The sequence below is a fragment of the Frankliniella occidentalis genome, unplaced genomic scaffold, assembly GCF_000697945.3.
Source record: "Frankliniella occidentalis isolate FOCC.00 unplaced genomic scaffold, Focc_3.1 Scaffold40, whole genome shotgun sequence".
NCBI classification, from domain to species: Eukaryota; Metazoa; Arthropoda; class Insecta; order Thysanoptera; family Thripidae; genus Frankliniella; species Frankliniella occidentalis.
This window is the reverse complement of record NW_026267170.1, coordinates 1,646,140-1,657,289: the sequence shown is the minus strand read 5'-3', so window position 1 is coordinate 1,657,289 and position 11,150 is coordinate 1,646,140. Positions and strand designations below refer to the sequence as shown.

At 48.1% G+C, this 11,150-nt stretch overlaps 1 protein-coding gene across 1 annotated transcript in view; it reads right to left on the bottom strand.

Annotated features, from left to right (window-relative positions):
- The window catches only part of LOC113215129 (ras-specific guanine nucleotide-releasing factor 2-like), a 141,328-nt gene that overhangs the window by 13,623 nt on the left and 116,555 nt on the right, over positions 1-11,150 (bottom strand). The window contains exons 10-22 of the mRNA XM_052266547.1: positions 9,768-9,870; positions 8,059-8,182; positions 7,080-7,186; positions 6,776-6,990; positions 6,449-6,601; positions 4,856-5,052; positions 4,030-4,130; positions 3,538-3,615; positions 2,960-3,456; positions 2,578-2,690; positions 1,653-1,899; positions 1,342-1,491; positions 854-1,258 (exon numbers count right to left, since the gene is read on the bottom strand). Of these exons, the coding sequence (XP_052122507.1) occupies positions 854-1,258; positions 1,342-1,491; positions 1,653-1,899; positions 2,578-2,690; positions 2,960-3,456; positions 3,538-3,615; positions 4,030-4,130; positions 4,856-5,052; positions 6,449-6,601; positions 6,776-6,990; positions 7,080-7,186; positions 8,059-8,182; positions 9,768-9,870 (2,490 nt within the window). The remainder of the gene's footprint in view (positions 1-853; positions 1,259-1,341; positions 1,492-1,652; positions 1,900-2,577; positions 2,691-2,959; positions 3,457-3,537; positions 3,616-4,029; positions 4,131-4,855; positions 5,053-6,448; positions 6,602-6,775; positions 6,991-7,079; positions 7,187-8,058; positions 8,183-9,767; positions 9,871-11,150) is intronic.

Sequence of the window (11,150 nt, the reverse complement as noted above, 5' to 3'; positions counted from 1 at the left end):
TAAAAAGATTCATAAATAAAGTTAAAAAAAAGCGATCTACTGTGTTTCACTATGGAAGGTAAGGCGAGGCAGTGCGTCCGTGTGTACCAGAGGCACCATGCCGAGATCCCATGCTACAAGGAGGAGAGGAGAGGAGCACAGGGTAGACTATGACGGAGTCTGAGACGATCCCTATGAGACGGGCTGCTGATGCCAGCTTATCGCTTCTCAAAGAACAATTAGATGGGAACCTTGCCATTTGTCCTTTAACAGTCTACACTGTAAACGACCGAAATATTCTTTACGTATCGCATGTGATGAGGTAATGAGAAAAATACTTGTTGGTGAGAAGAGCCTTAGCGGCTGCAGCCCGTCCAAGCAACCGTCTCTAGCTCTAGAGGAGAAGCGCCGTATCGAAGAGGGAAGCTGTTTACTCACCATAAGTCGGGTTCGATGCTGTCCCACCACAACCCACCACACAGACAATAGAGGGTCACAACAGTCACACTCACGCACAAAGAGAAACTCTCGAGCCACCACCAGCAGGTCCCCGCTCCATAACACGTGGTTTAGAACGGAGCGCGCATGTTGGTGAATGGCTCGAGAGCCAACACAACTAATAGATTTCACACAAACAGCTGCAGAAAAAGTAACACACAGCAAATATCTAACACACGATAGAGCCCTGTGCAGATGGAAGACGAAAATGAATGGGCATGATTTAGCGATGTGGCGCGATGGCGCGAGTCACAAAACACAGCGATTGAGAATGGAGAAAATTAGACTTTTCAATATTTGCATCACAACAACTATAATTTGGTCCCTTTCTCAATGACCATGTGATAAGACGCCGAAAGTGAGTGTACGCACTCTAACAGAAATTAAGAAGTTCAAGAGTGAGAGTGACAGAGACAGACAGACGAAGACTTGGTGTTAGCACAAACAGCATGCATCTTTCATTAACACGAAAGAATATTGATCGCGTACAGCAGTTACGTAAAAGAATATTCAAAAATTGTACGCGCACTTCATTTCCTCGATAACGCGAGCGAGTATATCTCAAGCGGCTGTTGTGTTGAGGGGAGGGCGCCGGCGAGATAGGCCACCCATTCGACAACAGGGGTGGGGCTGAGACCAACCTGCGGTGCGACTGCCGGGAGGACGTGATGACTACCCCGGCCTTGCTCGAGACCTGCGGCAGGTCGTGCTGGATACTCGGTCTGCTCATCATGGAGATGGTAGAGTCCTGTGTGAGGCGGCGGCCTCCGCTGTAGTAGCTCTGCGTCAGAACATAGTGACGTGTACACATAATGCAGCAGGAGAGAGGGTGGCTGGCGTGTACTGGCGTGTGCGTGCACGTACCAGCGCCGAGGAGGCGATGGAAGCAGAGCGCGCGCTCGACCGGGGCGTGTCCTGGCTGTCCTCCGACGTCCAGGGGTCTGTCGTGATGCTGTCCCGCTTCCACGATCCACCGTATCCGCTGCCCCCGCAGTCCGAGCTCTTTCTCTTGGCCTGAGACGTGGAAAGTTCGAAGTAGAAAAAGGCAAGGTGTTGGGGTTGGGTTGTCTGTCGCGTGAGCTGTGGTAGGCAACCCGTCGAGCTGCCCTGCACGATGGGTTGCCTACCAGGGCGGCGGCGGCCGCGACTGCTTGGGACTCGGGACGTGAGCTCACCTGGCTACGTGGCGAGCGTCGCTCGCTGGAGGAGAGGCGGCGGTCGCAGGACGAGGGCCGGCGCTCGGCCGAGCTGGGGCGTCGCGACGACGAGGAAGAGTTGTCGGCGCTGGGCCGGCGCTCGCTGTACGAGAGGCGCCGCTCCATGCGGCCTGCCGCGTTCGTCATGATGATGGAGGGCCTGCGCTCGCTCGCCGAGGGGCGTCGGTCCCCCAGGCGGCTGCTGCGGCAGCGGAGAGGGGGGACCCTAGGTCAGTAAGCAAGCGCAGACTACAGCAACCGCCGGCGTTCGCCTTCAGTAAGTCAAGCTCTTGATAAATGCAAGAGGAAAGAGTGTCACTGGCAGAGTGTGATAGGGCACATTCACGGGATCGGATGCTTTGGTTTTGAGGGGAGGGGGTGGCTAAATCGAACTGCACGGACGGTGCAAAGGGTGTCTACGGCAAGGATGGATTTAATGGCAGGGGCGGCAAACTAGCTCTAGAATCATGCAAAGGTTTGTCTCATCGTGACGGACAGGCGATCGTTTGTTACGATTTCAAGCAAATTGGCCGAACACCGAGGGATGCAAAAAAGGTACTGCTGGGAGACATACTAACGAATTACAGTAGGCATTAAAGGGTGTCAGCATGGTTGAATTTTACGTTTCTTACGAGCGTATTCGCAGTCATTAGTAGTGTGCGTCTGACAAACACTTTATTACCAGTGTGAAACACAAGTGTTACACAAACGTGAAGTGTTTGTCAGTGGCACGCTAGACACGTGACGGTGTTAGCAGTGGCTACTTTGGCACCTTTTCGAGCGGAAACGCATCTAGGTGCCGCGGGCTACTCGTGCAAACGATACTCGAACCTCTGACCACATCTTTCGTCAGCACTATAAACGTCATAAAATGCATGACAGTCCATTCCTTAACTACGTGTACCTGTCTTTCTCGCTCTCCTCGCCGTTCAGTTTGTCCTTGTCCTTGTCTTTGTCCTTTGCCTTGTCCTTGCCTTTGGCTTTCTTCTCCTTGTCCTGTTGACTGTTCTTCTTTTCCTGGAACGGTCGAAGTAAGCGTTACAACACAATATCGTGGTCACACAGCAACATTTTTTATGCGCGGCAGTACGTCTGCGGCTTCTTTCTTTTTGTTATTTGGTACCGGATGCAGGCGTCCGGACGGGTTGCATGCATACTCACACGGTGCCGTGAGACACCTCGGTGAGTGACGTTAGACAAGCCCGCCAGCACGCCCGTGTTCGGTACAGTATATTCGGGAGAAAGAACGACGCTGACGGACCACCCTGTACAACCTCTCCCCTCACCTTCCCCGTCTCCTTTTCCTTCTCGTCCTTCTCTTTCTCTTCGGCTCGCTCCTTCTCCTTTTCACTTTCTTTCTCGCCCTGCCCCTCCTTCTGCTCCTTCTCGATGACGGTGTTGACGGACTCCTGGCTCTTGCCTGACGAGTCCTGGCTTCCCTGCACTGATGGTGTTGGGCTGGTGCTGGTAGAGGGCACCAGGGTCACGGTGCTTAGCCCACTGGGCGAGGAGGGCGCGGCTGTGTTACCAACCAACGTCTCGGAGCTGCTCGACGCACTGCACGTCGTGGTTGTCGCTCCACCAGCCCCGCCTGGGACCATCAGGTGGGTCGTGTCCTCACTTTCGTGTTCGACGCGGATTGACACACGGCGCACTGGTGTCTGAGGCTGCGACTGCTGCTGCTGCGTCTGGGGCTGTGACTGCTGCTGTTGTTGCTGCTGCTGCTGTTGCTGAAGCGCGCCAGCTACACCTTCCCTCAGTCGGTTCATATGCTCCTCCTCGACTGTAAAGGATACGAAAATTGCAAACATGCACTCACGACTGATTGAGTATGCCATTATCAATACGTGGTAAAAATACTCACATTTTCGGACATTAGCCCGCCAGCGGAAGCCTTGCGAGTCGTAGCTATGACTGCGGTCACTCATCTCAGAGCCGTAACCTGCAGGTAAAAAAGTGAAATTAAGAAACTGATAGATTCGTATCCCGATTTTTAGCAGATGATACCTTACAAACTTAAACTTACACTAAACATACATAAATATACATGAGTAATGTAAGAAGTCAGTTGCTTTTACGTACTCTCGATTAAGAAAAAGTAAAGAGAACCAATAACAAGCTCATATACCGTTTGCTGTCGGGGAATGCGGGACAGCTTATTTCTGCACAGATACGCGTACTAAAGTGTAAATACAGATTTGTAAATTACCGTTATATATGTGCAAGTATTTCGTCCCGTGAACTGCCACAGAATTAAATATTATAGACTGGAATAGAATTGTTGACCTGGTATCATCTGCTTTCACGATCCGTTACTGGTCGGAAACTTTTTTTCTCGTCAAAACTCGTTGCTTACCGGACACCGAGCTAGCCCCGCTGACGCGTCTTGGAGTCGTAAAGGCGCTACTGCGGCGTCTATCGCCCTCGAAGAGCCCGGATATCTGGTCCTCCAGCAGGCTGTGGGAGAGTAAGGACAGATATTGGAAATAGAGGTGGGTAACTCGTCCACTAGCACAGTCGTCCGCGTTTGGTTGCCTACGCACGGCGGCAAACTGTAAGGTGTTATAGGGCGAAGGGGAAACGACTTGACCAATCAGCTGGACACACCTCACTTTTTGTTGGTTCAGCTATAGCAAAGCCTCGAGGGGTGTGGAACTGGGACACAATATTTGTACATCGGGGAAAAACATTCAGAAACAATTGTGACCCAGTAATATAGAATCATGACACAATCACACACAATCACGACCCAATCACTCACACCTCACACTCACACACACACACCTCACACTCACACACACACGCAACGCAAGTGCGTGGATGTCGCATACTTAAGCAGGTGTGTGAATATCCATTTGTACACTTAAAGGTGCAAACGTGTGAATTTTTCCGAGAAATTTCACACGTTTACCCCCTAACTGTACAAATCACACCTGCAAGAGTGCGACATTAATACACTTGCGTTTCCAGTGTTTTACCCCAATTTTTATTATCCCTTTCTGAATATATCTTCAGGTACAAATTTGTCACTACTCAGGATTCAAGTTGTTTGGCGGATGTGCCCACAAAAGCATTTTGCAATGAGCAAAAAATGTCTCTTGTCATTTAGAGTGCAGTGCACTCCATGTTTGATCCGAATGTAAACTGGGTTGATTGGTCGTTTTCGAGGTGAGAACACTTACATGCTTATGCCGTCGTTGGACATTTCAGGTGGATCAGCGTTATAGAAAACCTTCTTCAGGGCCTCAAGCACCGTGACGCTGTCCGTGAAGACGCGATACGTGAGCAGAAAAGTGTTGAGGAAGTCGATCGACAGGAAGCGGAGATCCGTGAGGCGTTCGAGGAGCCGCTCTGGCGTGGCATACCGGATCTGAGGAACCTGCGTGGGCACAAGCCAGGGGATGAGCTAGAGCAGGTCAGGGAAGAGCCAAGACGGAGGCCAGGACAAGCCACAGCGGGCCAGGGCGGCGAGTGCGTCCGTCTGCCTGAGCGGTAGAGCAGAAATAATACAGAGTGAGACGAAAAGGAAGCCGTGGCTGGTCTGACGTGAGGGGTGGCTCCCCACAGGATCGACACTGAGTGCCTCGGAGAGTTGACAAAGCAGAGGGCACGCCAGACCGTTATCACACGGAGTACCGCGGTTGCAGCGGGAGGCAAAACGCAGGTTCCTCCAGGAGAAGCATGCGCCGCAAAGCAAAGTAAGGGAAATAAAGAGAAAAAAAGAAACAAAGGATTCCAGTTTTTGCAAGGGATTCAACCAAGAACATTGACAGAGGCCCTTCCAAGAGAGCAAACGATTTCTTTTCGGGATGACCGCAAAACAAACCCTTAAAAATAAGTCACCCAACTCGTTAAAAATCGAGCATTATAAAGTCATTCGACCACTGCAGAGCGTTATTGAATGAAGGCAAACATGTTACGAAAATACATATTCGCCGATATTTGAAAACAGCCGTGGTCGTTAACACATACAACCAAACGCTCACTGATAAAAATGTATAAATTAGCACAATTTACACATGGTGGCAACTTTCTCTCTTCTTGAAGGTTACTTGAGTCTTGCAGGAAAGAAAGCCTATGGTTCGGAAATTTCGTATACAAAGGTGTATAATGAGACTACGACAAAAGTGAACGCACCGGAGGCAACTAAAGTTAGACTGCCACCTTCCCCTGGCACACCTTTGATACATCAATGAATGTGTTACCTAAGTGACACCGTATATGTAAACTGCACTGTTACACCTTTCCTTTCGCAGTTCATGTTTACATTTTTTTCTAAAATTACTTTGTTTATAATTTATTATTGGTTAAGTAAAGACAGTATGAATATATGGGTGCTGCGAAAGGCAAGACTAATCAAGATACAAATTGTGGAACCTTTTGCCACACGCAGAGGGGACAGCAAGGAGGAGGGGTGCAAAGCGCTATGCACGTGTTTTACGTGCTGGTCGTGCCTGGCGTGCATTGCCTCACCTGGTGTCCCTCTACGAGCAGTCCGTGAACCTGAACAACAAAAACAATCGTTACGTGGACCAAAAAATGTAACTTCATCTACAAACAAATTAAGCTGAAATAAATGGTAATAGCCTCCTGATCGGGTGTCAGCCATGCAGAGGAATAAAACACAAAGTTGTGCCTTATGAAACACACGCACACCAAATGATACGGCACACATTACTGTGACTTATCCCATGCAACACACTGCGGTCCTTGACAAACTCAACTTTTACCTATCTATAAAAACCAGTTCTAGCCTAGTTGAAGGATGAGCTCACCTTACAGGAGTTGACTTGGGTCCGGCTGAACCGGATGTCAACATCATCCTTGAAGAGCTTGGGGTCGTTCTTGATGGACTGAGGCATGGTGACCGAAGAAGTGTCCGAGATGGACATGTGGAGTAGGTCGTTAAAGTGGACATTGTCCATGCACTGTGCAAGGGAACAAATGTTTTATGAACTAATTAAAATTAACAGTACGATCTGCAAACATTTCACACTGTGCGTTGGTAGATAACCGCACGCCAATTAATCATCGGTATTAAATCAGCGCCTAATATGACCCATTAGTTTCGGTGTTTTCAGAGTAAATGCCGAAAAACGTACCTGTGTTATGTCGGAGATCCATGCCGCCTTCTCCTGCATGGTCGGGGCCAGCAGATGGACCGAAATCTGCACGGAGGATGAGCAAGAGCCGGACCCCGTCTTTACGGAGTCCACGACGATCTTAAAGTCTTTGTTGTGCCACTGGGAGGGTGTCCCCCGGCTCGACGCCTCGCTTACCCCAGACGACTGGGAGGACATCGAGCAGATAGACGACTCTGCAGCAGAGAAAAGTTTCGCGGTCGTTATGTAGCCACTTCAGTTTCACGCGCGTTATCCACCAGGAAGAAGTATTCTGCTTCCTTACCGTCGTCATCCGCAGTCCCAGGGTCGCTGGGGTCCTCTATTAGCATGGCATCAGCCAGGGGAATTTTGCCCACGTTGGGCACGAGGTGCAAACGGCCGTTGGAGGCCCTGCATAGAACAACTTGTTAAAGGGTGCCGCTCAAGACTAGCAAGGGGGTATTCATCAACATCAAATGAACGACACACGACACACGCAAACGAACATAAGAGAAGCTGAAAAATGTTCACACTGAAACAATGTTTACAGGCGAGCTTCGTCAAAAAGTGACACGAAGAAGATACAATTCAATTGTAAGTTTAATATAATGGTGGGTTAGTCTAGTGATGCACAATCTCACGGTGAGGCACTCACGGTGAAACATTTCAGTTAAGGCAGCTTGGCAGAGCCAATCACAGTCCTAAAAACCTCTGAGGCGAGCTGCCTCACCGTGTGTCGCCTCGCCTCAGCAGAACAAATCCACCAGAAATGAAAAAGAAATGGGAAGTGAAGTATGTTGTTGTGCAGAGGGAAGTGATGAAAGAGAACAACAACCTGCACACCAAGCGACACCAACCAACCAAACACATGCAGGCAGAGCGAGTGGGCAAGTAAAAGAGAATATAACGGAACAGCACGAAATGTTTTATAAAGCCCATCCATCAAATATTAGAAAAAGTTATAATAATATAGTACAAACGGAATAACAACGAAATTATACCAAAACTCTATCGACTCCGATAGGTAAGCGAAAAGTGGATGCATCGCACAATAAAAATAACAATTATATGAAGGAAAAGGTGGGCGGGTAAATACATGCTTTTATATCAACATATTCACAATATTACACGGAGTCAATCATCGCAGCTAGCCATCATCCACACATGGCATTCCTGCACGTGACATGATAGAGACATTATGAGGGACAGGTAAAAGACAAGTCTGCAATCACCTGCTGCAAGTGACAAGGTGGCGGTGCTTAGTGGTGCAGGGGGGCACGCACCTGGTGGCGATGATGAGGTGGTTGGAAAAAAGGAAGCATTGGCGCACGGCCTCTTTCTCGCTCTTGAAACTCGCGAGGCGCGACCTGTTGGTGCGTTTGTCGTTGGGCAACTGTATCAGGGTCCCTGCAAAGACACCAGCAACAAGTTTGAATGCAGCAGATGGCCCCCTTTTGGACAAACTAAACTCTTCCCCACGTTCTCTCAACTGCATATTAATCTTTGTCAATTCAAATGTGCACGTCGTAAGCTTTAAATAAAGTGCTCATAGCATGTATATTACTCTAATTAATGTGTACACGCCTAAGTACAAAATATGGGACAAAAAAAGGGACAGATAAATAAAAGTGAGAACAAAATATCTTCGGAGGGTAAAAACAACGTATTGCTGAGGACGAGGCACCTTATTCTTTTTACTCTACAGGGTACCCATCGATTGCCGTCGTATGACTCGTCGTATTATTCCCGTTGATTCCCGAAAATCACCGCATGATTCGCGGAACGGTATCCACAATCCACATGGTTCCCTCCATGGAATGCGCTTGGAAATAAGAGTGAGTGGCCAGGACCATCAGGTCAGCCGGAGCCCGAAGCCCTCTTTTTTCTTCAGTAGAACGAGGCGTATAAAGCCGCTAATCTAAGTCTGACTCTGCCTCTGAGGAAGCGGAGCCACTCTCTCAGAGCAGATCGGGTTCTCGCGCTCGGTGTCGGCGTATAGTGTTAGGGGGGAGGCCAGACCCGCCCCACTCGTTCGTATCGCCACCCTCCGGGCTTCGGTGGGGGCTGGGGTGTACTTTTAGCCCCTTACTGATTAGTTGTTTGCTGAGCGATAGCGAAGGCTATTTCTTCAGTGACGCAAAAAGTTTCGCGTTTGTGTGTCTGCCGTTAATTCTGACGACTCAGGAAACGCTTTATTATCCATTGCCAATTGGCTAATTTGCGTACGATGTTATTTGACTTCGTTATCTGACTTAACTTCTTCATTTGGTCTTTGTCAGTAATGGGCTGAGAGTGTGGGGGTTCGGGTACGGGCTAGGTGGAGGTAGGAGTGGTTGATAGGGTGGGTCTGTTTCTCCATAGAGCATGGGCAAAGGTTTGATCAAAATGCAGGGAAGGTGCGATGCTTTAGTGCTTCTTGGTAGCATCTGACCTAAGCCGAAAGAGGTATAAGGAGAAGGTGGAAGTGGAGGAGGCAGAGGGGCAAGTCGGAGACTTCCTTAGTAGACATTGCAAAAAGGGGCAAATATTTGGGCTGCTCATCAGCAAGGCTGGGAGAGGCTCGGAGGGGTCAGGGGGTTGGCTAGGACGGAGTAGGGTGGTGGTCCGTGGAGGATAGAGGGTGGAGGCAGAGGCGGAAAGGGAGCAACAAGTTTGAGCGGTCCATGAAGTTTTCGACAATCCACGAAGATCTCGTCACAACGAGACACGACGCGGAGTGGCGCGCGCAGATTCAGGAAAGAGGGACAGGCGAAGAGAAGTGGCAGGAGTGGAGACAGTAACGGAGGGTGGGGACAGTGACGAATAGCTGAGGCGAGAATAGAGAGGCGATGGCTCTAATGCGATTTCCACCCTCTCCCTCTCCTCTCAAAAGGAAACATCTAGCACAAAATAATATCGACGAGCAGGCGGATGTCTTATTTGTGTGTTGTTTGTTTGTCTGATTTAACAAAAATCGATTATAGATGCATTCCTGTAACCACGTGACACTCACCCTGTCTGACGAAGACCTGGTTGACGTCCAGCAGGATGTCGCAACCCTCCACGATCATCCGCTCCACAGCTAGGTTCTTGCGGAGGTTTTCTGTCTCGCTGACCTGGACATAGATTAGAACCATACCATTCATTCCACATTACACACCGTTAGCAAATGTTGTAAATAATGTGCAGAAACGAATAACCAGACTTTTCCGTGTGAAAGCGGTGTGGTCATTCTACATGTCGTAATAACGTCGTCCGATCTCTCACTCCCACATTGTCCGATCTCACCGTTGGTCGAGGGGTGGTCGACTCGTATAATACTGGGTACATTGACCTTGTAGTACCGTATTATACCCATGATATTATATAATACTTACAATATTCTCTTGATGAAAACTAGGTTGGTATTAAACCGATTTATTTGAAAACAAAACAAACAAAAAACTTGTTACGTAAACTTTGGGTTTGTGAGGAAACAACAACTTTTAATATTTAAGTCATTGTCCCACCTACGACATAATGCGCAGATTCCTGTGGCAAGGGTAATAATTAAACTTTTCCGTTACTTTCAAACTATTTGGTCGACAAGTAATTTTTGGCTGAACCAATGACAACTGCAAAAACTTATTTAAGAAAAGAGTTTTGGGCATATTTCAAATTATATTATTTTTGTTCACAAAACTGTCCCAAAATGACTTGTCTATCAAATATTTTGAAAGTAACAGAAAGGTTTTATCATTATCCTGGCTTCAGATATCTTGCGTGTTAAGTCATCATTGGGTTACATGAACTGAAGTATGAAAAGTTGTCGTTTCAAACCCAAAGTTCACGGAACTTTTATTTTGTTTGATTCGTTTAAAGAGGAACCTGTTTATGACCCACCCAGTTTTTATCAACTGAATCGTAACTCTAAACAATAACCAGAAACAACGTGTTTCAAACTACGCGGGGCTCAACCGTTAGGGCCTGAGTAGTCAACTTAAGTAAATCTTAAGCGATTGAGAGCATTTGAAGAGTTTCACTGGAACTTCACTTTAAAAAATACCGTAAGGAAGTACGGTTTGCCTACGGTCCGTCCCGTAAATTTTATGTACGGACCGGACCGTGGAGATATGGACCGTATTTTACTGTGTTAAGGAAGTGCTGTATTGACAAATGGGATAGTTTGCGAAATTACGGTACATCCCGTACGGAGTGGACCGTAAGCCAAAATAACGGCGGCGGACCTGGTGACAAATTGACGGGGCGCACCGTAGACATTTACCGTAGGTTTTTCTAACAGTGTTTTAGCTTCCAAAAATTACCTGACACTCTGAATAGTATCTTATAATAACCTATAATTCTAGCTGTAATACCGTAATCTTTATATTATCCTGTAATACCATATAATACTTAA